This window comes from Fringilla coelebs (assembly GCF_963513975.1).
Source record: "Fringilla coelebs genome assembly, chromosome: 9".
Lineage (NCBI taxonomy): Eukaryota > Metazoa > Chordata > Aves > Passeriformes > Fringillidae > Fringilla > Fringilla coelebs.
Window position 1 is genome coordinate 26694791 of NC_140067.1, and position 27551 is coordinate 26722341.

A 27551-nucleotide genomic window follows, 5' to 3' on the forward strand; every position below is an offset into this window, starting at 1 on the left:
GTGAGATGTCACAGGTTGTCATGGGAAAAATCCCATCCTCTTGAAATTAAAAAGTTACAATGACTGCAGTGGAAATAGGGGATTTGGGATTTTGCTTTGTTTTTATTTCATGTGGAAAATGAAAGTTCCTTAGAAGCATAAATCTTAACTAGTTAATCTTAGACTGTTAGTTAATGATATGATATAATGGTGGTATCTGTAGGCAGCATCCTTATTTTTGAGGTTATTCTGGTTAATTACATCATATTTCAGCACTAGCAAATCCCATAGGTTGCTTAAAAATAAAACAGTATAATTGGAAATGTGATGTGCATTAAGATTCCAAAGTCTCTTTGCATTGGGTAGATGCAATAAAATCCTGCATATTTTAGAGGCTTCATTAAAAACTAAACCTTTGGTTGTCAGGATTATGATGTTTTGACTTAAGAGCAGAATCTTTCTTTGTTTGATCTAATTCTGTTGCAGAACTGAAGTTTGTGTCCAAGTATCTGCAGACAGCTGCTTGTCAAGATCAGATTTTGGGGAAGGACCTTGTGGAAATGAATTTCAAAAAAAATCTTCTTCAAAAAAACTTTTTAAAAAGTGGAAAAAATGGATCAAGCAGTTAATTTTTTTTCATGGTTTTTAGTTGCTTCAAAGGCATTTCAATAGCTACATCTTTTTACTGGGGCCCTTTGACATTTTTCTCCTATATAGGCAGTGTCCACTAATTAATTTCATCTTTTTATTTAAATCAAATTATCCACTGCTTGCTGATTTGTAGTTCTGTGGATCAACCTTTTTAGAAAAGTTTCCATTTTTTTATCTCTTCTCTTTTAATCAGGCAATTTGTGATTTACTAGTTTACTTGTTCCCTCAAGCTTTTTGGGTGAATACTGTCTGTTCTTAATAATTTTTCTGTAATTTTATTCCTTTTAATTTATGATTTCTTCTGATACTCTGTTGGACACAGATCCTTCAACACATCCCCTGTTAGGAATGGCTCCAGCAGGATAATAAACCCTGTGATTCTTCTGTGATAAAACAAACACAAGGAAAGTTCACAGGGATTTTCTGCTGGAGCTTAAATACAACTTCCTTACATTGACCATCTATTTTCCAAGCAGAGACTTTACCTTCCTGCTCTGGATGTGTTTGAAATGGATTTATTATGAGCTCAAAGGTGTTTAAGAAGTTGATTATGAGAAACTTTGCTGTTCTTCCATCATATTTTAGTATTTAACTGCAGAGTGAGGTTTTTTTTGTACCCTCCTTGTTTTCCCTCTTTTGCTGTAATTTCAACTTCTTTCAGAATCTCATAAGAAGTATGTTTTTATTTCTTTCAACTTCCTGTACTTTTCAATCTTTGTCAGTTTTGGAAGCAGTTTTGTTTTCTCCAGTGTGTTGGTTTCTCAATACTTATTTTAAAATCACTTGTCTGGATTAATTTATTGCTATTTTCAGCAAATTATTCACTATAATGCTTCTCACAACAGAGAATCCCCAGGCATTGATAATTTGATGCTCATTTTTCAGCCTAGATTTTTTTGAAGTAAATTAGAAGTGGTTTTTTATAGTATGAAGAAATCATAAATCAAATTTCTCATTTGTAATTCTGCACATCTGTTTCTAAGTGGAGCTGGGCTATCAAAACCACGAATAATACATCATTTAGGAAAGCTACAGAGACAAGACATTAGGCATCTACAGACTGATAGATCTGGGCAACAAATAGATAAAGACTCATGATGGTGATTAACCAGTGAATGATTCTAGTTTATGATATAAAATATTAATTTAAGCATCTAAAGTCATTTCTGTGAATTTAATACTTAGTGGCTAATTAACTTCTTTATGAAGAGCATCCTTTTTTTTTCCCAATTGAATCTTGTATCTGCCAGTGCACACTTCTCAGGTTAGATTTTATGTTTGACTTTTGTGACTGGAGCTGTTTTAAGCTGGTAAGCTGGATTGTGATGGTTTATTAAACATTTTTCAATGATTTCTGTGACTTCTTGGATTTTCTTGTCCACTGAAACTGAGCACGGGGCTGGGATTATTTTCACTCAGTTCCTGACTAATGCCATCTAACAGCTTTCAAAGGGGTGGTGAGCAGCACAGACTTGCAGAGGGCTGCAAGTCCCAGGTCAGCTTTTCCCAAAGGAAATGTAAGGCTGGATTGTTCAGAAACAGTGACCTTTAAGGGAATACTCAGAATATTCTGCACTTAGAGAAATCCTGTCTTCCAGAGTCATTGCAGAATTCCTCCCAAGTCCATCTGACTGAAAAGTGGATTGTCTGATCCTTGTGGCTCCTTCCTCTCTGGCTCTGTCCTTTGCTTTGGTTTTCCCCAGCTGCACCCTCAGTATTTTGCTTTTTCCCCTCAGGATGTCCCTGACCCTGGTGTCAGTCCTGCTGCTCCTGCTTAGACTTTCACAAATTTCCACAAATTCTTCACATCCTCTGACAGCTCTTTAAAAACAGTATCTGTCTTCTCATCTTGGAAAAGTGAAGGGGAAGGAAAGGTTAGTTATTTTAGTTTGGGGATTTTTTAAGAGTAAGAAAAAGCATGTCTGTCATAGCGTAGGAAAATGAGTTTTGCTCATTCTTCAGCATAACAAGGGCATGGAGAAACTGTTTCTGATGAAATCTTCAGGTTAGAGTAGTTCTCAGCAGTTTTCTAACCTTAGGTCCTGTACTTGCATAATGTCAGAACTTGTTTTTCCAAAAACAAACATTCACTTTCCCCCCAGCACAAACTACCCTGGCTTTCATGTTATATTTGTTGCACTGGTAAAATTCTATCATTAGCACCTGAGCTGAATTATCCTTGATTTAGGTGAAGGGAAATTGCATCCATCTCTTTTTAGGCTGATTGAAAAATAAAAATAATAATTTACAACTCCAGCATCTGGTGGGGGCTCAGAGGGACCTGTGGGTGAGAGTGGTTACAGTTTTACCCCCTATGTGATTTTAGCCTGAGTAGTGTTACACAGAGAATCATGGAATGGCTTTGGCTGGAAAAGACCCTAAAGTTCATCCCATCCCATCCCTGCCATGGGCAGGGACACCTTCCACTGTCCCAGGTTTGCTCCAAGCCCCATCCAGCCTGGCTTTGGGCACTGCCAGGGATCCAGGGGCAGCCACAGCTTCTCTGGGCACCCTGTGCCAGGGCATCCCCACCCTCACAGGGAGGAATTTTCTCCCAATGTCCCATCTCACCCTGCCCTGTGTCCTGTCACTCCAGCTCCTGATGGAATCAATCTCTTCCATTTCCTTGCAGTCCCCTTGAGACCCTGGCTGTGTCCTCCTTGATGTCCCAGTTTGGTGATGCCTGTATGCATTTTAAATACAGTTTAATTTTCTTTTTTCTAGGCCTATTCTGTGTATGATGAAGACATTGGCTATTGCCAGGGACAGTCCTTCCTTGCAGCTGTGCTTCTGCTTCATGTGAGTTAATTGCAGAATGAAAGCTTTGATATTTGAAACCAAGGCAGCTGTAAAATCACTTGTAGTGCAGCCATGCTGTTTGACAGATATTTATTGTTATTTATTTGCCTGTATTAATTTTCCTCTTGTTGCTTTTTGGCTGTAGAGATTAATGGTTTCTATCTTCATGAGTGTAGATTTCCTTTATCTAGGAGAAATCAATTAAATTCTCAAGTACTTCTGTGTCAAAACCTGAAACCAATTTGCTATGTGTTAATTTTTTCTTTTAATTTAGTTGTCACCTAAGTAAGCTCCCTTTGTGTTTATGGGGAATTTAACTCCAGGAGACATTCTCAGAGCAGATCATCAAAGCTAATAATTTCACTGATTTTTTGGAAGATTTTTTCTACTAGGGACATTTTGTAATATCTTCTGAGGGAAAGCTGATTTTTTTAACCTTGATATTTTAGCCTGTAATCAAAAACTGTACAAACTTTAATCTGTTGCTTCCTTTATAAACACATGGCTATGTGTCCAGAGATAAATAAATAAATGCACAGTTTTATAGGTGCAAGGTGCTTTACATCTGATATTTCAGTGGCAAAGCAGCAGTTTCAGATAGAGTATTTATTGAGGTAAATTCTATCTGAATAAGCCACCCCAAAGCTCAACCACAATTCTTACTCAAGCTCTTGCCTGCTTTTTCTCTCAGGTTTTAATTAGTAAAATCAGTCAGGATTGAAATACCTTTTGAAGTGTGGGTTTGAGACAGCTGCTGGTGTTATGTATGTTACACACACACTTCCCAGGGCATTGGGAACTGAAATTCAGATGAATTTAAGTTGTAATTCCTAGGGAAAGCTGAGACTCCTTGAAGTCTTGAGAACCATGGTACACAGCAACAGCATTGCAGAGAAGCTTGACATCTTTTAAGAATAAACCCCAACTAGTCCCATTACTGCAGTCTAACATATACTGTAAAACAGCTTATCTACCACTTAGTTTGCAATTAATTTTTTACCCAAAGCAGGATTTTGAAGCTGCACTGGAAAAATGAGCTGTTTTCAATCCCAGAGTTACTTAGAAATGTGTGGGTGTCACATTCTTAACATTTGACTAATACCTCAGCTCCTCTCCCTTAGTGCTGTACTGTCAATTGCTACAGAGAATCAACTCTGTTCTTAGAGTTTCTGGAGCTGGAGGAAGTTGCCTGTACACAGGGACTGTTAAATGGAAATTACACTCATTTTAATAAACCCTATATAAATTTTGGTTTCATCACAGGGTATTAAAGTGAAATGCTGAGAGAAAGGGAGAAGCAAGGAGTCTCAATGAGCCCATGTGATTGGGGAGCTTCCTAAGATGCCCTCAAACTTCTCTTTTTCTCAAATTCTCCAAAAATCTGTATGCTGTGAACACTTGTAAGACCCTCCTAACTGTTCTACCTTCTCATGGATTTCCAGACCCCTTCCTTTGCCTTTTTCCCTGGGACAGGTTATCCTTTCTCTTCAATGTTCCTGTGTTTCTGGCATGGTTGGGTAACCTGAACCTCCATCCTCTGGTTTTGTGATTTTGCTTCTTTGATGAAATTCTCATCAAGGGAATGCAGGTAGCTTCCAGTCACAGGGAAACAGTGTTGCCAACTCTAATAATTGTACTGTGAGGCTCACAGTACTTGACTTTTCTTTTCTTGTCTATTTTTCAGAGTAATTGTCTGTGGGGGGAAAAAAACCTCCACCTAAAATTTCACTTTAAAAAATTTAAAATGTCTGGCTTATGTGACTTCAGAGAAACTATAGCAAAGGGTAATATCTAAATGCTAAAAATCAGAATGGCAATGCCCAAAATTTGTGTTCTGCTTAAATTAAAAAAAAATGAAAATTTGATTTATGATTTTGAATTCTTGGGGTTGGTAATACTGGAGAACCTCTGTTCACTGAGAGCAAGGACTTGGGGGAGCTCTTTGGCCCAGTCCTGACCTCTGTTCCATCTCCTTGTCTTGGGGCAGAGATGGTTGGCAAAGTACAAGAGTCTGACTGAGCATGTAGGGCAGATGTGCCTGTGCATGAGCACCTGACATTTCATTAGAAATAATTGTATTTTACCAAAACCCCTGAAATGTACACTCATTGTCTTACAGAACAGATTCAAGCCTTTTGGTCAGGATCAAATTATTTCTTCCCTTTACTTTGTCTGCAGCTTTTTTATGCTGTCAGTGGGGATCATTCCATCCAGATAAAATTGTGATGAAGAACTTTGAAATTCCTAAGAATTTGTCTTGGGTAAATCAAGCCCAGACTGATAGGCATCATCCAATCTGGAAATACTTTGTGCTGTGTCTGAAAATGAAAATGAAACTGTCTGCCCATGGCCCTGGAGACAGGCCCCAATCATGGGCTGAGCATAAGATGAAACCCTGAAGGGAAATATCAAGAGCCTAAAATTCACTTTGAAGAAAATGCTGAGCTTTTATCTGTAGCTGCTATTTGATAAGAAGCTGGCAGCAGGCCAAATGAGTGAATACACTAAAAGGTCAAGAGTTGTTCTTGATTCTCATTCTTGTTTTTATTTGTTACAATCTGGTGCTTCCAAAAGAAAGCACATTTTGAATGTGATGGAAAGGTTGATTTGTGTTCTGTTTGTGCCTGTCATTTATTGTGTTACCTGAAGGCACAGGGGAAGGTGATGTGGGGTTTTTGTGACACAGGGCTTCCCACCAGGTCAGCATTCACTGGGCCCACCCAACAAACAGAAGTGTGGAGTGGCTCAGACAATTGTTAGTGCCACCTTCCAAAGCACTCTTGGGTGAGACATTTTGGGCAGAATGAAAGAGATTATGGATGCAGGGCTTCTGAAGAAGTCAGCATGCTAATAGATGGGATTGTGGGAAACCAGACTTCAGAGTTTGACATCCTGGGGTTTGGATGACAGTGGATGAGCATTGTTCTCACTAGAGGTTGGCTGTACCTTTGTTCTCCTGAATTTTTCCAATTTAACCAAGTATCTCTCATTAGACATCCCTGTCATGAGTAGTTGTCTTTTTATTTATTTTATTTTCATTCCTTTTTTTGTTTTGTTTTTATGTGCCTGAGTGTTTTGTACTGGTTGTTCTCATACCTGTTTGACAGAAAGAATGCTGCTGGCACTTGTGCTGCTGTAGGGATGTAGACACACGTGAACTTGTGACATGATCCCACATTTTCTTCAAAGGAGGCCTTACAGGGCTAAATCCAGATGCTCATCAAGGAGGATAACTGGCATTTTAGTTGGTTAATTCAGCATTCACAGTACTTGGCTGAAAATTCTGATGCATCCCAGGTTCTGAATTCATTGTGCCCAAGGTGTTGAAGTGTGTGTCTGTGTAAGCCATGTCCAGCCTTAGCTCTGTTATTAACCTTATTTTTGTGTCTTTTTCCCAACAGATGCCAGAGGAGCAGGCATTCTGTGTATTTGTGAAAATAATGTATGACTATGGCTTGAGGGACCTCTACAGAAATAACTTTGAAGATCTCCATTGCAAATTTTTCCAGCTGGAGAAGTTAATGCAGGTGGGGCCAGAGTAACAAATTCTCCTTCAGTTTGTTTCCTAAATGGAAATACTGGTGTGAAAGAGATGAATGTTTTGCTTCCTAAAGCTATTGCACAATCAAACCCCCTCTCCTTTTAGAGGTGGGGTAAAGCAAAGTTTAATAGCTGAATTCAAACATCTTGATTCAGATTTGTTTCTAATTTCTTTTGTCTCTGCAGCTAATCTTTGTATGCAAGCAGGTATTTGCCTTTTCCCCCTCTCTGTTTCTGATGTTGCTTAGAGAGAATATCTCTGTGCTGCTGAGGCCAGTGTATCCTTTGGACTGCCTCCATCATTGTCCTACTTCCCATGACTTATGTGGGTTAAGAGGTCAGGCAAATCAGGACATCCTGATGCTTATGAAATACCAATCAAGTGTGGACCACTGGGCTGGTTTTATTGTCTCTTCCAAGACTCTGCTCTTTTTTTCAGCTGGAATTATTTCATCAAGCAGTTTAGCACAACTGAAGGGCTGTAAATGTTATACATTGTTGTTGTGACTAATAAGGAATTACTGAGAGTTCATTAAGCCCTGCCCTTCTGCTGGCACAGTGAAAAGCTGCTTGGTGAAGTCAACTCTCACAGATAACCACAGGTACCTCTGTGGGATATGTTGAAACCAAACAAAACAGACTATTGCTAATTTAATGGTATTTTTTCAGATGTCAAATTGTGCATATTTCATACTTGATGGAGTGGAATTGCATACTAATTAATGTGACACTTCAGCATATGGGCTTCTCAATATTTACTCATGTCCACTAAGAGTTTTGTTAACAAACAAAACAGATTTTATCAACAAATATACTCTTAACAAAGATACTTTATTAAGTGACCATGTCATCACTGTTCAGTAGGATTTTCAGTGCTTATTTTGTGTTGCTTGTATGTGCTCCTAGGTAGAGAAATGGTCTGCTGGAGTTGTGTGCTCTGTTGCTTTCAAGCTCTGCAAAGTGATCTGGTTCCTGCAGCCACTGTTTTTTTGTGGCAGAAGCATTTACAGCAAGACACAGCAAAGGAATAACTTAAAAATGCACACCATGACAGAGATTTTACAACTGCTCTGCCTTTCCACTGTTGAATTTCTCAGTATAGTCTCAGTATATTCTTTGAAACTGTGATAGAATCCACAGAATCCATAGAATATCTTACTGAAACTGTAACCATGGGCACTGAAATTTATCAAGAAAATGTTTTCATTGCTCAAAAGAAGCCAGGCTTTCATTTTGTTGTGGTTTTAGATATTTAGCAACCCTGCTCCTTACTGCAAGTATGGATGAAGAACTCAAATTAATGAGTAACTCTGAGACATTGATTTTTTTCCTTTATTGCAGGAGCAGCTACCAGACTTGCACAGCCATTTCTTGGACCTCAATTTGGAAGCTCACATGTATGCATCCCAGTGGTTTCTCACTCTTTTTACTGCCAAGTTTCCACTCTGCATGGTCTTCCACATCATTGACTTACTACTTTGTGAGGTAAAAAAAAATATTGAATCAGAAATTTCTTCCTGCATTCCATCAATGTTTCTTCTTGGTTTATTTTGTTTGTTGAAGTCCTTTACTGCTTGATTATAAAATGTGTGTGGTTATGTAGAAACCTTGGTTGTATGGAACAGAAGGTGTTCAGTGTAACAGTGGTTTGGTTTCCAAGTTAGAACTGTGGATTGCCTCATTATTTTTGCTGAGGGGTCTAATGAGGAATATCTGATGCACACATCTGTTTTTCATTTAATTTGTTAAATGATTATTCAGAGTTAGGAATTGTAATTTCTTGAAGACACCTAGCAAGGAAAGCTCTCCAAGGGGCCTGACTCAGAGTGCCCACAGATAGACAGGGTGCATGTTGGCCTGATATTGAACAAAGAGTGAGAAGGGCCAAACACAACTGAAGGAAGCTCCTTTCTTTGGGTTCTTTTCCTAGCTAGAAATGCACTACTCCAGATGCAAAATGGTGTGTGCTTGTGCTGTAGATCTATCTAATTTTCTTTTAAAAGCCAGTCAGAATAGGCTGATAATCTAGAATATTTATTTTGGTAAAATACCAGTCCTTACTTCTGTAAATGGGGAGTCAGAGTGTCCATGGCATTACACCTGCTTTTAAACCTGTCACTGATTTCCTCTCCACTTTCAAGGGGTCACTAACATGAATATAAATAGATAGATAAAACATTTGATACTTTTAAATGGTGAAGGCTTCACTAATATGAAACACTGTTGAGTTCATTTTGTTACTTTTTATTGTGAAATATTTTCTCTGAGAATCTTCAGGCTTGCTGCAGGTGCCTTGGTAGGATTCAGTCCTTGAGACTATTTCATTTCTGCATATTGGTGCTCAGTTATCAAAGCAAGGCTATGTTTATCTCAGTGTGTCTGAAGCAATTGGGGTGGGAAAGAAGGTGAAAATCCAAGGAGAATCCAAGGGGAAAGTAAGAGAGTGCAACATTAGAACATGCTAGGGAAAGGGAAACTGGTCAGTGTTTGTGGAGGGTCATCACACACAGCTAAAAAGGAGTAAAGCTTTTACTACAGCTAAAATACACCAGAAAGAGTAAGAAAGTTTATTTCCAGTGAGAAGAGGCATGCAGACATCTTGAGAAAGATTTGGGGCGGTGAGGAGGCAGTGTCCTGAGGCACCAGTGTGGGCTATCAGAAAAATGCTCCTCAGAGTCAGGAGTCAACCACCCTCAAGTAACAGGTGGCTCTGAGATTAAAGTCATATTAAAATAAAAATCTAGTTGGCCCTCATTGTAGACACCAAGTCAATTCTGTAGGTGTATGAACCAGGAAGAAGCCATTCCATGACAAAGGACTGAAGTTGTGTGTCCAGTCAGCCTCTAAAAGGAGTTAGGGAGGAAATCAAAACATCTTTTTTTTTTTCTGCATGAAATTGTTCCTTACTTTATCTCTGAACAACCAGCATGCTGGTAATTTTGGCAACTGGAAGGAGAAAAAACAGTGGCAGCTGCTAACACTGAAACATATTCTGCAGAAAAAAATCCCCAGAAAAGCAAGAAGACTTTGAAGTGAATTGTCTTAAGTATTTAAAAACAAGCTTCCAGGCTTTTCCTTAATTTGTCATAGATACAGATGAATTTTTAAAATTGCCACCAGGCTGTTGAAAATGTGAATAAACTCTTTAAATTGCTTCAATTTCCAGTGATCTTAGAATATTACCTGAGTAGTTCTGGGGCAGAAGCATTTTGGAATTCTTTTTCTTCCCTGTGACAGAAGCTTGAAGATAATTTAGGGCTTTAGGCAGGTACACCACCACAGTACCTGGTACATCTTAGAAGGCTCAGCTGCTTGTAATAAAAACACAAACCTATTGATCCAGGTGAAAGTTTTAATGTGATAACAGCAAACTGTGTGAGTTGGAGCCTGGAGATCTTCCTACAAGGCTCCTTTTAGCTGCCTGTTGCAGCTGTTTCATTTGTACTTTCCCCTTTGCTATTTCTGTTTGCATTGAAGAACATTTTTGTTGATGAAAAGCAGAGTTGTATTTGGATTTGTCAGTCTTAGCTGTCAATATGACATGATGTTATTGAACACTTCTCAAGCCTGCTCTGTTTTGCTGTCTCTTTTTGTTCTATTTTAAATTATTTATTTAAAGTCATGCTCAGAAATAGCAATTCATCTAGGTAAAGCTCTTGTCACTCAGAGCTGTCCTCAGTGCAACAGCTGCACCTCGGCTGTGCTACAGAATATCAAACAGTTGACATTTCACTTCATTTTGTGTTTTAAACTATTCAATTTAAAATGAAAATATTTGTTTTAAAAACACTAAATAAATGACCTTCAGTAGGCATTTAGAAGAGAAAAACAACCCAAACCAGCTGGCAGATAATCTGTTAGCGTTTTCAAAATTGTCATGATTTTTTTTTTCTGCTTAAAAAATAAATTTCTTTAACCTTTTGTGATATATACAGTTCTGGCAAAACTAAAGGAGGTGCAGAGCTCAAGCTGTCATTCCATTATTTGCTGAGAATTTTGAAACACTATGGGTAACCTCCATTTTAGGTTAATCTGGCTATTTTTATGTGCAGGTTTGGGGGATATAAAATTCTTAAGAACAGTACTTCTCTCCTTTTAGGCAATATGCAAAAACCTCTCCTGCATGCTGCCCTTCCTGGGCTGACACAGACAGTTGTTTATTTTAGTACATAATGCATAATTTGACTATGTAATTTGACTACTAAGCTGCCATTCTGACTGATCATGACTGGATACAAAGGGATGCAGCTAATTATCAGGTTTGGGTTTTAAATAATTTAATATTTACTAATACAGCTCATAGCAAAGAAGGGAAAGTGCCTCTCACAGGACCCCACAGAGTGCAGTGCCAGAAAGGGGGATTGAAAGCTAGGACACCATCACTCCTTGGCCTTTATTTATCAACTGTTGCTTTCAGAATATTGTGTAAAATAATTTTTATAATCGATTTTGAGAAATTTTCTGTTACAACAAAGGCTGATAGGTGTCTTAAAAAAATCATGTAAAATGTGAACACCGCGATGTTGCTAAGTGAGCACTTACAGATAGCTAAAACCTGGCACCACATTGTGGAGATTTGCTTATTGGGAGCACTCCTTCCTAATGAAACACTGAAAATCAGAGCAGAATCACAAGTATTGATGCTGAGGAGTTGATTTCTGTCTTGTGTGTGTCTTGCTGGGGATGGATGTGCCAGGAGACGCCGTCTGGTAGCGCTCAGGGCCGGCCGAGGAGGAGGGACCATAACAGCCTGCTATTTTTTATCTGTCACTGTCAGAGTCTTCTGTGATGCCTTCAACAGAGCTGAGAAAGAACAGATGAACATTTCAATTTATTAAACTTCCTCAGGAATTGAGTCAAGAACAAGCCCACTTCCTCTGTAAATCTGTACTGAGATGAAATGTGAATTAAATAGAAGACTGTGCACATTTGTTTGTCTTTTGTGGATCTATAGGGGAAGAAAAATCAAACTTTTTAAACTTACTTGTATTGCCATGTTGTCTACATTTGTTAACCCTTCCAGTTATGAATATTTTAAGAAATCATACAAAACACAAGAATGAACTTGCTAGAAATAAAATCTCTTACGGTAACAGCATATTAAAACCAGGGCTTAAATTCTAAGTAGGCACAGATCTGTGCTGGAGCTGTCTATGTTATTCCAGTACTATTTCCCAGAGTGAAGTCAATGTCATACATGTTGGTTGGAAAAGGCCAGGAGCCATCTGTTTGTGTTCCTTTTAGGAATACAGGCAAATAAATGTTGGCATTTAGGCTGTGTCCTTCCTCCTGCCCAATCCTTTTGCATCCGGCCTGCTGGAGGGCTGAGTCTTGCTGAAATCCTTATCAGCCACTGCTGTTTCATGTAGAGACTGGAAAGGACTTCTTTCCCAGACTGCTATAATTAGCTTTTAATTAATTTAGAAGAAGGAGAAGAATAGGTTTTCTCAGAGTCCAGAGGGATGACTGGAATTTGAATGTGGATGTCCAGTGGTAATGCTGGCTTGCTGCACTCAAGGATCTGTTGACATGTCAACCATCATGACCATTGTGGGAGGTCTGCAATGGAGATAACCTCAGGTTTACTAGACCCAGATGTTTGGCTTTCATGCAGTTAGATGAGTTATTAAATCCAAAGGAAAAGTGATTTTTGCCTAATTCATGTGATGATCTACAGCTGTAATCTACTGTGGGGGCTTTTCAGCACTAGAACAGAAATTAAGATAGAAAGAAAGAAGGGTGTAGGATTTGATTGTGTGTGTGCTGCATGAGGAACTTCTTAAAGCTTTTGGATGTGTGTGTTAAAAACATTCTGATTATAATGATAAACAATTTTAAGTTCTTTTCAAAGTGAAGGTTACAAGTAGTATAAGGTGTTTGCATTTAAAATTCAGTCAACAGCAGAACTGCTGGAGGTGTGTAATACCATGTTCTGTATTGCCATGGGGACTGGGGACACAAAATGTTCTAAGAGAATTTATAATAATTCAGGCTTGAGCCAAGGAGAAGGGTGTTTTAATAGAGAATGGAATCTGAGAGGTTCTGGCATAACCCTTGACTCAAGGATGTCCAGCTGTTCCTGTGAGCATCCATAATTTATGTATCTTCCAGTCATGGTGCTGCCTGTTCATCCCCAAAATAACAAGGCTGATGATGAACACTCAGCATGAGCAAAGGAAAAACAGTCTCCCAAGAGTCTGCACTCCAAGATAACTTACAAGAACAGAAGGCACCTGTTGGGTGATGTTGATAAATTTTGTGGTCCTAAATGTTAAGGCTGCTTCTTAGAAATGTTCTAAGATCTGGGTGAAAATGATGAGTGACTGGTTTGAATGACTTTGTTCAGGCCTTAGAGGGGTGACACATCTAATGCCATGTTCACACTGTGGCTCTGCATTACTCTCCCCATTGCTCATGAAATATTTTAGCCACCTGCTAGTTGATGTTCATTTGGTTGTTTTTTCTAGGAATACAGTAAATTTCCATAATGCTTACTTAACACTAGTGCCATCTGCTGTATTGGAATAGCAGCATATCCTAAACAGTTTTGGCAAGCTTCAAAAACACTTTAGAAACTGAAGGAAAGTATCATAAATGAGAGAGTGATATTCCATGAGCAAATCCAGGAAGCTGAGCTAATTTAGGAAGTGTTTTTAAAGAAGAGGGTAGTGCAGTCTGCCTGTGCTGAAACACTTTCTGTTGCTTTGTGCTTGGAATCTGAGGCTGTTACGGACTTTCTGAATATGTAAAATAAAAATGTGAACTTTGCATTTGGCTTATCATTGGAAAGGGAAGATCAATGTCAGGGTTCACAGAGACAGCAGCCAGGGCTGTGTCATGGCAGGGAAAGGGGGAGGATGAGGAGGAATAACACTGGGAAGAAGATCAGAGGGAGTGCAGGGGGGCAGATGTTGATTTAGCATGGGGATGTATTTTTGTTCGTGGTATGTGAGCACAGGTAGAGGGAGAACGAGGCACAGCTCTCTGTCAAGAGATGTTCTGAAGCCCTCACCTTGTCTGCTCTCATGAAAACTGGGATCTAGAAGATTCCTCCTCCTTGAGCACATCTAACAGCCATTCCCTGTTTCCATCCCAGAGCTGGAGGACCTGTGTTAAATAAAGAGATAAGACCTCTTTTTGTCTCCTTGTGTGTGATAACCCCCTTGGTGCCCAGTGTGGATTGAGGCCCCCTTCTTTGTCCTGTATCAATCAGTTTTGGAAAAGGCACAGGAATGTCTAAAACCCCTTCAACTGAAAGCTTTACAAACCAGAAAAGTGGAGTTAGTGTCTGCCTTGGTTGACAAATGCTGCTAGCCCATAAGCAGTTGCTGGTGAATTAGGAATGTATCACTGCAGAAGTACCTCATGCAAGGGAACAGTTTGATATGTGGAAAAGACTTTGAATTCTGTGGCTGTAAATTTTTATTCTTTGCAAACAGTCACAGAAGGTGGAGAGGAAAAAAAATGTTGCTCTCACAGCAGCCTCTACTTTCATTCAGCCATAGCAACACCTCAGCAGCAAATTACATGAAAACCACCCAAAACATGCAAATATTCACTCCTAAATCCCATTTATTTCTATAAAAGCATCCAAACAAACAAAATCTCATATGAAATCATACCTGGTATTTATTGTGTGCTGTTTTGTGCTGCAAAATACAGAAAAGTGACAGAAATCAATACAGAATCCCCTGGTGCTGTTTTTGCCATCTCCCTGGTACCTGCTTCTCTAATAGTTCAGTCAAGTGGTTTTAATTGGCTGTGTGTGTTTTTCATGGACTCATAGATCAGGGGGAGATTTCTGGGTTCTCTCCTTCCCTGTGTGGCAGAATTTCAGGCTGTATATGTATGTGGAGTCACTTGGGGAAGCCCAGTCTGAGAACTCCGCTGAACTCACAGGTTAGCAGTGAGATCTCTTTGTAATTTGCTTTTTGTTTGATCTTTTCCTGCACTAAGAAAGCTGTATCTGTTGTTTACACAAAACCTGCTAATTCGTGTTGTGCCTTATTTGAACAAGTGTTTCAACCTTTTTTTCCTTTAGTCATCTTGTCACTGAGCTAGAATAAATGTACAAGCTACACAAACTGCCTAAAAGATGTTAATTAACGTGCATGCCTCTGCAGAGCATGTTCCAAGGCTGCCCTGCTTACAAAGGCAACTTTGAGCTTCAGACCATATATTCATCTTGTCAACAAAACAAAGATATTTGTGACATTGCTAAAGTTTCTTGTGTGTTCTCAACATATTAGAGTTGCCAAGTAATTGTTTTGCTGAAACCCATCCAAAACATAAATAGAATTTTAATTCTCCTTTAGAGTCTGTAACCCCAATTACCCTCTGCAGCTCCCTTGAAAGACTGTGCAACTGAACACATAATTATGAAACCCTTTGGAATTATGAAGCAATGTCAAGTTAACTTCAGTTGAATAGCTAGTCTCCCTTTAAAGACAGGAAAATTCAGTTATTAGAAAGCTGGAAGAGGTTCATGTCATGTGGGGCTTGAGATTTCTCAGCCCTTAAGGAGGTGATTATTTGGCTCTTATATCTGTCTTTTTACCTGGTGCTGAACTTGTGAAATATTTTATCAGGGCTTTCACTGTTTCCTTTCACGTGTCATGAATATCCAGGGGAAAAAACCACAGATAAGGACACTGATGAATTAAATTTCCTTTTTTTTTTTTTTTTAAGATAATCACTTCCTTTTGTTGGTGAAGATGGTGCCAAGGGTATTACTGTGTAACCAGAGGAAGGTCTGTCAGGAGGTCTTGGTTGCTTGGTTGGAGAGATGCTAATATTGAATATAGTCTGTCTTCTCTTGCAGCTTCTGTCACTAAACAGAAGCTGCAAGAGAAACACGAGAAAAATTCTAAAGTAATCCCCAGTGCAAATGCTGCCCAGATATACACAACTGAATTGTTTATCCTCACTTAGCTCTGTGCTTGGCTGTTGAATTTTGGTCATAGCAAATATTGGTTTGCTGCCCCTTGACTTCCTTTTTCCTGGCTTCTGGGCAGATTGGCTGGGTCAGCTGTAGAAATCTGTCCCTCCTCCCTTCAGCAGGAAGCCACAGGCAGCCTTTCTGTCACAGAGGTCCCACTGAATGCAAACTGGGTCCCATAGAATAGCAGCTTTACCAGTCTCAGTTTGGTTTTTGTTCCCAGCCTAATTTTTAGGCCTTTTCAAAAGTCATTTTGTTTCAGAGTGCAGAGGGACTCAAAGGGAGGACTCTTCAAAGAGGCTTCTATCTGCAGGAGGAATCTTGACTTTGGAGGGAGTTAAGAACTGGAAAATTTCTCACTAGACTAGAGTTAGCATCTTAAGATTTCCATTTACTTTCAGCCAGTCTGAATTTCAGTGCACATGAGTAATTTCATTTTTACAGTCTCATGAGAGAGTTTCACTGGTTTGCCCATGAGAACATTCTTCCAGTGGTGGTTGGAAATTACAGGGTTTTTGACACATAGCTCAAAGAAGCAGATGTTCCTGTGAAGCACAATCTTTGGGAATTAAATGGGGACTTCCTGGATGGTGAGGGTTCATCCCAGTACCAGTTTCATGAGCTCTCTTAAAGTTCTCAAGGCCTCTACACAAGCTTCAGAGGGTCCTTAAATAACACCTCATGCTGTGACAGGACATGATGACAAGCCCTTCACCATTCCTGTGCTCTTACAAGTTCTTGTTTAAAAGTGTGTAATTTTACTCTTGACTGTTCTGTATTAAAAAAAGTGTTAAGGAAATTCTGGACAACTTTCACACATGCAAATTTTTTAAATCTCAATTTGAGATCTGCATGGTATTACAGTGTCGTGGTTTGAAAGAGGCAGTGACCATTCTGGACATAAAACAAAAAAACAAACCAAAAAAACCAAACAAGAAAAAAATCCTCCAAAAGCAACACAAACCAAACAACAACAACAGCAAAAAAAAGCCACACACACCAAAAACCAAAACAAACCACCAAAAAAACAAAACAAAAAACCAACCAAAAAAAAACCCCACCCAAGATATGAGATATAAACCATTTCCAAGACATGCAGCATTTCTTTCAAAATGCCTAGTTAAGCACATGACCTTTGGTTTTAAAAAGTGATTCTCAAAAGCTCATTTCAGATGGGCTCCCTTCTCTTTCCCCCTCATGGATGATTTGTATGTACTTCCATGTTTCCATTCTCAAACTGCTGGAGGGATATTGCTACCAATGATTTATATGTCTGGTGCACTTTGGTATTTTTGGTCTTCCTTCTAAAATAGCTGAAGAAGCTTAAGCTGAAGCTTATAAATCACTGTGGGGTAAATTAAGTAAGGTTTTAAATAAGAGATTGTGACAAAATGAGCTGAGCCTTCTTTTTCATAATCATCATCATTAAACTTGGCTGTGGAAGAAGAATCTTGCATGAATTAGGACAAATAACTGCAGCAGGCAGATCAGTGGTTATCCAGTGTGCTGTTCAAACATGGGGTGAGTTTTTTCAGTGCTTTGAAATCCACCTGGAGGAGCATCCAGCTCCAGTCCACCCAGCTGTTCGCTGCACTGGCCCTGCAAGTCCCACTGGGCAGGAGGAAACTGCCTCAGCTGAAAATGCTGCATTGATTCAGGACTTGCCTCTGCCTTGGAGGAAGGAGGAGGCTGCAGGTGTTTTTCTGGTGCTGAGAGTAGCAGAATGCTGCTCAGGATAGTTGGATGGGGATATTTTAAGTCCTTTCATGTTCTGATTTTAGGGTGCTTGAGCCTTGATGGAGTTACCTCAAGTAACAGGAGCAGGTCTGTGAGCTGCCCCTTGCCTGGTGAGGCTTGAGAAAGAGACTGGGATTCTCAAGGCAGGTAGAAACCTATTTCTGCTGCAGCTGCTGTCCATGTGAGGAGTGGTGGTGTAAGAGGAGTACCAGGAGAGAGTTTATTCATTTGAATTCAGAAACAGCATTAGTTTCAGGCAGATCAGAAAAAAAAATGTTTAGAAAATAAATGAGAACTGATGTACATCTCCTTATGGTTGTGCCAGAAAATACACAGAGCACTAATTCCTCAGTAGACCTGATGCCTTGTGAAGGCTGGCCTGGAGCAGGGGCTGGGCAGAGTTACAGAATAAAGCAGGGATTTATTAAAAGGCCTCCATGGATCCACCTTGGGCAGCACCAGAGCCCAGCCAGGGCTGCACCCAAGGTGAACCAAAATGGCCCCAAAATGGACAAGTGCTCACGGGGTCTCTCCCTGGGATCAGTTCTGCTCCATTTGCACCTTGCAGTTCATTGTCCCATCCCAGCTTTAGCCCCTGCAGTCCCACCCTGCTTGTTTTTCTCTCTCCAGCCCACGGGGTTTGTGCTCCTGGCCTGAGATTTGGATCATTTGTCCTTGGTGCCCAGCTGGAGCAGGAATTGTTTTGTCTCCCTGCTCTGTGCACAGAGCTCACCATCCCCTCATACGAAGCCCAGACCCACACACTAAAGCAGCACAGAATCTGAAAACTAGAAAAGCCCAAACCTGAGGCATCACTCCAACTATTAGATGCAGTAGTCTTACTCATATCATAACAAAATCTGATCAGCTTGTTAAGAACAAAGTGCAGTGTTTGTGATAGCTTGTTGATATTCCTCTCATTTACATTCTCATCCCTATCATTTTAGATAGTGTGTTTGTCAGTCCTCTCTGCTGGAAAGTAAAAGTTGTGAATGGCATAACTGTGTGGAATTAACTCTTGACTTCAGGTTGATATTTGAAATAAACCTGAAAGTACTATGAACTTACTCAGTGCTGCTGGAGCTCTGGTATTATCAATGTCATGACTGAAAGTCACAACTGGACTTCTGTTTTTCTACATTTCTCAATTAAAAAGAAGCACATAAAGCCAAACAACTCGAAATAATTGTTATCCCATTTGGAAGAAGGGTTTCCTAGTGATGAAGCAAGATTCAGTCCTGCTGCAATTGTGACCTCTAGTGGGAAAAACCAGTTCGTTATCAATGATAATGCAGTGAATTGCAAAGTAATTCATTGTTGCAATATTCATTATGTCTGATGTTGCAGCGTTTCCAGGACTCATTAATGGGACAATGCCTGAAAGGCACCATACTATCTACGTTAAAAATACAATTTATTCCCAAGAAAGCTCCTGTAAAGTCCCAGCATGTTTTTATAAAAGCTAATTTTTATAGAAGGATGGTCTCAGGCTTTCAGGAAGAGGATTGGAAACACATTCAATTGCAGAAGCAGAAATTGCTTGGAAACATTTCCTTGTCACAAGTCTTGTTGTTATCCCACAACAATAAAATATAATTGCAGTATTACTTGTGTGCAAATGTGGTGAGATGTTTCTAGATACCAGCTCTGGGAGCTATTGTTAGAAAAGATTTATCATGCCATTAAACAAGGCAAGAAGATTTGGAAAATGCAATTCAGGAAAACAGTCTGAACACGAAGTACATGGGAACTGCATATGGTATTTTTCATATTTGGATGAAGATAAAGTTGTTTATAATCTTAAATTATCAACATATGTAGGCTGCAGACTTTCTTTAATCTTCAAATAAATGCCTGCTGTCCCTGTATTTCTCACTGAATGCATTTGTATTTCCAGCTTTTGCAAACCAGCAAGCAACTACTGGATACAGAGAGCAGCTTGTTTAGCTTTGAAATAGTTTTGACTTTTGGCTAAACACAGTAAAAAAAGGTCTCTTGTGTACCTGTGGGGTTGTCTTTTGGGGGTTGTTCTACTTTGGGTTTTTTTATAGTTTGAGTATGCAAGATTATACCTGATAAATCATAGCTGAGCTTGGTTACTTAACAAAAATCTATCACCTGGAATATTTATTAATATTATTATGCATTTTGCTGATGCCAATATCCTGCACTGGTCATGGAAGCCAGCATTGCCAGGGAGGGACAGCCTGTCACATCCACAGCACCTGAGGCACCACTGAACTTTCCCAAAGCCCCAAAGAGCTGAGATCTTCCCCCAGGGTGGCAGTTTGGAAACTCCCTTGGGGCTTCAGTGAGGAACTTCCAAGGGTAGCAGGAAAAGGGAAGTGTTCCCTAGGGACTTACATTGAGTTTTGATGCCACAAAATAAGTATGAAAAAAGGTTTGTATGCTGGGACTGATTGAAGGCTCTTCTTCTTTTCAGGGTATGAACATAATCTTCCATGTGGCTTTGGCTCTCTTAAAGGTAAGTAATTTTAAAAAAAATATTTTATTAAACTAAAATACTGATTATCTTAATATCATGTCTAAAGGAACAAGAATAGTGTTCATTTCATGTTCATCCTTCATTCCCTTCTCTCTCTGAAGAAGGGAATGAAGGAGAAATATCCATTTGGATAGAGGTGTCTTCAAAATTGTGCTTAGGATAGATCTGTTTTTATTAAACTTAATAGCATCATCAAGCTTGTGGAACAAGGGATGCAGTGTAAAGATTTAAATGTCTCATATAATTACTGTTAAGAAAACAATTCAGATTCATTTCACAGCAAACCTATTTTCTGTCTGGGTTCTTTTGTATAAAATGTGATTGGCTGGTATCAAATGTATTTGTGATAGGAACAGTAATCTCTAATATGGGGAACTTCTGTGTCACCATCATATTTTCTGAAAAATCCTCTTTGCCCAGGATTCTTCTCCTGGGAAGCTGAGAAGCCTCAGAGAAAAAGGAAAACAATATTATCTCATTCTCCTGTGTTTTGCTGCTTTGGAATGTGGTTGGAGGTTGTTTATCCAACAGGTGGTTGTTTGATTGGTTTCATGTGAATTGTTTTCACTTAATGACCAATCACAGCCAGCTGTGTTGGAACTCTGGAGAGAGTCATGAGATTCATCATCATTCTTTGTAGCCTTCTGAAAAGTGTCCTTTCTCTATTCTTTAGTAGAGTTTTAGTATAGCATTCTTGAATATAATATAATATCATAAAATAATAAATTAGCCTTCTAAGAACATGGAGTCAGATTCATTCCTTCCTGCCACCAGAAAATACCACACTTCTGTCTTTGGCATGGACACAAAATTTACCTAAACAAATAAACCTGCAGGTAAAGCACTGAGTGCAGTGAGATAAGCTCAGAGTTATCTGACAGTGACCTCCACGAGTTGGCTCTGGTTCAAATCCAGCCCACATGCAAGCACACAGTATGGAATTTGAAATTTGACAGGGTAGAACAACCTGTCACTCCTAACACACCCACCCCATAATGGGGATACAGACTGGAACCACTGCCCTCTTGCTCCTTCTCCAGTGGGATTTCCTTGGCATTTTCCTCAAAAGAGCAAACAGCTGCTGATTGAGGTGCTCAGCAATGAGTAATTCCCAGAGATTCAGCTTCTGTGGCACAAAATCCTATGGCAGAAGTGCTCCCCACCAGGAATATACATCCATGTGCTGCTGTGAACAAAACAATTTGAAATTTTCAAACATGTATATTTTCAGAGAATCATGGCATCTCCTGAGGTGGGAGGGACCAAAGGATCACTGAGTCCAACTTGAGGGCAGGTGACTTCAGTGAAGTACTGCAGTGTGGGCAGGAGATGGGTGCATATCCTTATGGTGAGGAAATGTCCAAAATAAATAACCTGGTGTGGAAATACCAGCTGGTGTGGAAAATGGGGCTGTGACTCTACTTGAGTGCATGTATTTAATGAAGACTCCTATAAACGGGAAATTGGTTTCATATATCTTTCCAGGGAAGTGCTCCTGCACAAATTGAAATTTGTAAAAAGGAGGGAGGGAAATGTGTGCTCTTTTCTTCCTGTTCCATGTTTTATTTGCAGCTGTGGCGGCTTGTTAATATTCAATTTTTCCAGGCCAGTATGAATAATAGGAAATCTAGTAGCTTATGTCATGCTAGTGGGAGGAATAGTGGATTTGTCTTTACAAACAAGCTGTGGGTCTGCTGGGAGATAAAACCAGCACTGGGAGATAAAAGAAACAATGGGAAGGATTCCATTGATTGATGAATGGAAAAAAAGATATTTGCTTTTACAAATAAACTGTAGGTTTGCTGATAAATGAAATTAGACATTGAAAGATGAAAGAAACAATTGAGAAGAAAACCCCCTAAATTCCATAAGAATTCAAAATTAAAAGGGAGGGTTGTACATTAGAGGGGAATCCTTGGTATCAGGCATTGCAGGCAGTCTGTACCTCTCAAGTACCTCAGCCAGTGGGGAAAGACAGAAGGGAAATGTGGCCAGGAAATTGGGATAAAAAGGAGGTTGCGTCCTCCAAAAATTGGAGAGATCCTGGGGGAATGCCCCATGGCCTCTCCCTTTATTGCAATAGAGTAAAAGGACTCCTCTGTCTCCTCTTTGGACATAAACCTCTGGTGTTTGTGGATTAATTTTCCTAACACTAGTGAGGAAGGGAAAGGAAGAACCCAGCCCACACCCAGCAGGTTTTGGTGCTGTCATGGCAGGAACAGGTTCTGGGAAGAGGCAGAGGTGCCAACTCAGGGATCTTAAAGCTAAAGAAGAAAAGGAAGAGAACTTGCACAGAGCTGCAGATGGCTGACAGGGTTTTCAGGGAAGGAGAACTGAGTTCAATTTAATTATGAAGGATGGCTTTGGGACCACCTGCTTTATATTTCCTGCTGCTGTGAGAGGGAAAGGTTGAACCAAGGTTAGCAGCAGAACAAGTGTTTAGAAAATATAACTTTGGAAAGACTTCATGGGTGTCATACAGCCAATAAGGAATTTGTTTCCTGCTGAATAATTAGCCCAGTTTCTTTTAACCACAAGTGTTCAGTCTTCATTTTATGTATACCCCATGACATGCTGCTTTTCCAGTTGAATGCTTCTCTTTGGATATTCCAGAGGAGAACTGTGGCATTCACATTCTCTGATAAAATTCCTTTGCCCAGGGTTTTTCTCCTGGGAAGCTGAGAGACCTCAGAGAAAAGGAAAACAATTCTTATCTCATTTGCTTCTCCTGTGTTGTGCTCATCTGGAATGTGTTTGGAGATTGTTCACCCACAGGTGATTGTTCCATTGCATTCTGCTCTGAGTTCACTCTTTGGCCAATCTGGGCCAAGCTGTGTCAGGGCTCTGGAAAGAGCCACAAGTTTTCATTATTATCTTTTTAGCATTGTGTAAATATCCTTTCTGTATTCTTCAATATAGTTTAGTATAACATTCTTTAATATAATATTATAAAATAATAAATTAACCTTCTAAGAACATAAAGTCAAATTCATCATTCCTTTCTTCATCGGGACACCCCACAAATACAATAGAAAATTCAATAATTTAATTTTTCACTCTTATTTATAACTATTTTCTAAGGTAAAGAGTTGGGTTTCATTCCGCTTGTAGCAGTAATGGTAGTTCTTCTTGCATGTGTATGCCTGTTTCAGCAGTAATAGACACTAAATAAATGGTAAAGGAGGTTTCATGTGACAAAGTATTTCTATAGTGCAGCCAAACAAAGAAAACCGAGGTAAGAAAGATAAGATTCTAAGTCAGAAACACTCATCTAAGAGCACAGTTCTACAGTGGCATGGAGATGGAGCTGATGCTTACATAAAATTGAATTAGCATTCTGATTTGCTTTCAGCAGGAATTACTCTTCTGTTAGGGAAGAAAAGAGTTGAGAATGAAGTAATTTTTGTCCTATTCAAATGTGTTCATAATCTCTCCTAATCATTAGGAGCAGAGTGGTTTAGTGTGGTGCTCTTTTCAAGTTATAGAAACTGAATATGCTGCAGAAAAACTGCTTTAAAAACTGTTTCAAAGCTCTTGTCTGTCTCTGCTTCTGGAGTGAATAAAAACAGCTCCTAAGGATTTGTTCTTTGTTAAAACAGAGCAATTATTCTCTCATCCACAACCTACTGGATTATTGTAAATTTGGATAAGGGACTCCTTCATCAGTGGAATACTGGAGCTGTTATTGTGTAAATGCCATTTTCCTTGCTTCTAGTGAGGTGTGTGCATCCAAATCCCTCACTAAATAGCAGTGGAAGAGAAGCTTTTATCTGGAACTCTCCTGCACTCAGGGCTGTTAGTTTGGAAATGACAGTGCTGCTTCTGTGACCAATGGCCTGAGACATCTTGGTGCAGTCATCTTTGAAAATAAACATTTGAGACTCACAGGAATCCTTCCTCTTCCCTTCTCCCACACTCTGAGCATGCTAGCAGCAATGAACAGCTAGAGGATTAAAGCTCTTTAGCTGTGAAAGTCATCATTTGGGCATTAATCTGATTTCTTATCAAAGGCAAACATGGAGTTGTGTTCTGTAGCATCCAAATGTGCTGCTCAGCCTGCTCAGGGTCCCCAGCTGGTGGCACTGTCTCACACTGGGAGTCATTGACTTGCATCATGTAGGGACTGCATCTGAATTACCCTTCAGGATCCTGAGCTGCTGGAAATCCTGACTCCTCACTTCTCATTTTCTGAGCAGTGGAAAATGCACTGGAGCACTGGCATGTGAGGAGAACCCCAGGGTGGGAAAAGCATAAAAATCCGTGGTTTAAAACAACAAACAGCATTGATATTTTCATGTTTAAAATCCCAATTAAGGTGATTAATGAGAAGGACAGGAAAATACACCCTTCCAGTGCCAGCACACTTCCTAATCCCATGTGTCATCAGCTAGTCTGTTTCTTTGCTGGAAATTAAAAGCATTAAAATCCTCATGTATGCTAAGAAAAAGAAATAAATTGTAAGTTTCCTTTCTTATTTTAGTATTTCATAGAATCATAGAATGTCCTGAGCTGGAAAGGATCCCCAAGAACCATCAAAGTCCAGCCCCTGTCCCTGCACAGACACCCCAGCAATCCCACCCTGGGAGTGTTGTCCAAACCCTCCTGGAGCTCTGGCAGCCTTGGGGCTGTGCCCATTCCCTGGGGAGCCTGGGCAGTGCCCAGCACCCTCTGGGGAAGAACCTTCCCTGATCTCCAGCCTGACCCTGCCCTGGCACTGCTCCAGCCATCCCCTGGCTCCTGGTCCTGGTCACCAGAGGGATTTCACTGATTAATTCTTAAATCTTGTTTATGATCTTAGAACTCAGCAAAACTAGCTAAAGGCAAACTTTATTTTGGAATTAGCAAACGGAGGCGGGAATTAAAATACATGATTGTGCAGAATTCAGCCTCTAGATTCGCTGCTGTTAATTCCTGAAAAGGCAGGGAAGAGCACATGGTCACTGGAAATGTAAGAATGAACCAGGTGCATGTCCAAACCTTTCATTTTTAGAGTTCATCTTCTCACAGAGTTTGTGATTCACAACACTTAACATTTTGCAAATTGAATTTTTTTGTATGACTGTTAAAAAATGTGTTACTTATTGCTAGGGGAAAGCCATAGTTCTGATCAGGAAGGTTTATGATACTGAAAAGAAAATGGGTAGAAAAGAGTGAGAAATGGTTTTGTTGGTGCTTGTGTTTTCCAGCCAGTGCTTTGTTATCTTACAGAGATTTACTCTGGGCCCTATAATACCTTAAACCCAGTGCTTTTCTAAATCATTCCTTGAATTCAGGTCAAGGTGAGCAGCATTTCTAATGGGGCCTGTGAGTTCTGACACTCACTCCTCCTCTCTGCATGTGATAGGAGATCTCTGAGCATTTCACAAACAGGAGAGTTGTGTTTCTTGGTTATTTCTGCTGGCACTTTCAGTCTCAAAGCCCTTTGTGTCAGTCAGTGTCCCAGGCATCAGGGAGCACTACCCCAGTTACAATGGCAGGGATGGCAGATACAGATTCTAAAAGAAAATGTGTCCAAATTACCTTGGATAAGGAGGGTTATTTGTTACCTTTATTTCATTCTGTATCTGGACTGAAAAGGACCTCCTGGGCTGAAGAGCTGCTCCCTGCTCTGTTGTGCCATTATGTGACAGAGCATTTATTTCAGAACCTGCACCAGCAGCTTTCACAACTGCTGCTGGAAGGCCATTTCTCTTAGTCCTGACTGGATTTATTACTGATGGTTTTAACCCTCAGCTACTCTTACATCAGCATTGTCCTTCAGCTTGAACAGTTCCCTTCCAGCACCACTCCCACGTGCTTTTCTCACCTTGAAGTGTTGATAGATCCCATTCACATTGTTTATTAAATAAGCCAGTACTCTCAGGGTGGTTGAACTGCATCTTAGCCATTCTCTCCTGCATCACCTCCAGAGGTGACTGGATCTCTAACAGACGTCACAACATGTTTTCTCTATTCATGTTGTATTTTCTTATTTCTAAGGAATTTTGCTCTGATAACTCTGAGGACTGTGTTGTGCTCTTATGTTTGTGTGAAATATTATTCCTGACTAACCAGAGGGTTCCACAAACACTTTGTCCCTACCTTAGAAGGGAATTTGTGTAAGAGCAAAAATTCTGAATAAAATTGGGCTGTACTTCTGTATAGATTTACATTTCAATTCTTAAGGAACACATCATCAATTGCAGCTTTTCTTTTTTCACTTTGTCTTCCTTGGGCAGACATCTGACCTAACCCCTCTCAGATTTTACCCAGACCAGTTCTCTCCTGAATTACCACTTGCACCAGAACCTTCAAACCAGATCTGAAGTTTTGTTCTGTGTTAAAGGCACAGTTTAAAACTTTCTCCTTGTGAGAAGTGGAGGTAATCAGAGCAGTCATCTGTCTTTGAGCACCTTAGGTCCTGCTGATCATGGGAAGGTTCCACGCATTCCCTCAGGGATGTGTGGCTGCCAGTGGAAACTGAAATGACCAGTGTGACATCCCTTGGGATTGTGCCTCCCTTTATCATCTGCTCCTGAAATTATCACTTGCCACAATCTAGCCTGGAGCATTAATGTTTCAAAAGTAATGTTGTCTTTTAAGGAAGTGGAAAAGGAAAAACCCAAGGGGTTCAAGTCATCACAGCAAGTAAGGAAATCAGTTTTATCCTTTATATAAAAGCAAGCAATATAAGAAAAAGTTTGAGTGACCAACTTCTTCCATATCTTACAGAAATTCTCTATAATCTTATTGGCTAAACCTCTGAAGGCAGTGAAGACTGCACAGGTGCTTGTTTTAGGTAAAACTTGCATATTACCAATGCAGATAATTCAGAAATGTCAATTGCCTTTGAGTCAGGAATGAAATTAGGGCAATTACTGTAATTTTTTGAGAGGTATCAGATGAAAGATTGTAGGTAATGTCACTTAGGCCTTGTGTTAAAGAGTTTTTATTCTTGGTCTGTTCTTTCTTTGCATTTGCAATGGCTTGAGGAGCCTGAACTGATTTTTAAATCATTACTTTAGGGCAAGAGTTGACAAAATGACAAGCAGGACTCCTTCCCAGCCAGAATGGGGTTTGATTCTAGGTGAGCTTGTTTAGTCCGCTCTGTAATTGCAGTACATTTTCAAAAGGCTCTTCTCAAGGAAAAAATCAGAAATGTCCACATGAGAATCCAAGGCAAAAGAGATGTCTTTTATTTTTATATCCCTTTTTTTATATCTTCTTCATGTAACTGATCCCAGGGTAAGAGCTGACTCCTGAGGAAGTGGAGCTAAAGATCAGAACTATCTCATCTCCTTTAAGGCCTTCTGCATTGGGCAGAGCACAAGAAATTCAGGCTTTAAGAGGCCCTCAATTGGTTTTGTATTTCTAGTTTCTAAATTGAAGATTTCCTTAAATTTTAAGTTTTTCTGGGCTAAA

At 39.7% G+C, this 27551-nt stretch overlaps 1 protein-coding gene across 5 annotated transcripts in view; it reads left to right on the top strand.

Moving 5' to 3' along the window:
• RABGAP1L (RAB GTPase activating protein 1 like) overlaps positions 1 to 27551 on the top strand; it is a gene marked incomplete at its 5' end in the record, with an annotated part of 219193 nt that overhangs the window by 125819 nt on the left and 65823 nt on the right. For all 5 annotated transcript variants that reach the window (XM_084211137.1, XM_084211136.1, XM_084211140.1 and 2 more), the window contains 4 exons: positions 3355 to 3429; positions 6831 to 6956; positions 8311 to 8454; positions 20088 to 20129. In XM_084211137.1, coding sequence (XP_084067263.1) covers positions 3355 to 3429; positions 6831 to 6956; positions 8311 to 8454; positions 20088 to 20129 — 387 coding nt within the window. The remainder of the gene's footprint in view (positions 1 to 3354; positions 3430 to 6830; positions 6957 to 8310; positions 8455 to 20087; positions 20130 to 27551) is intronic.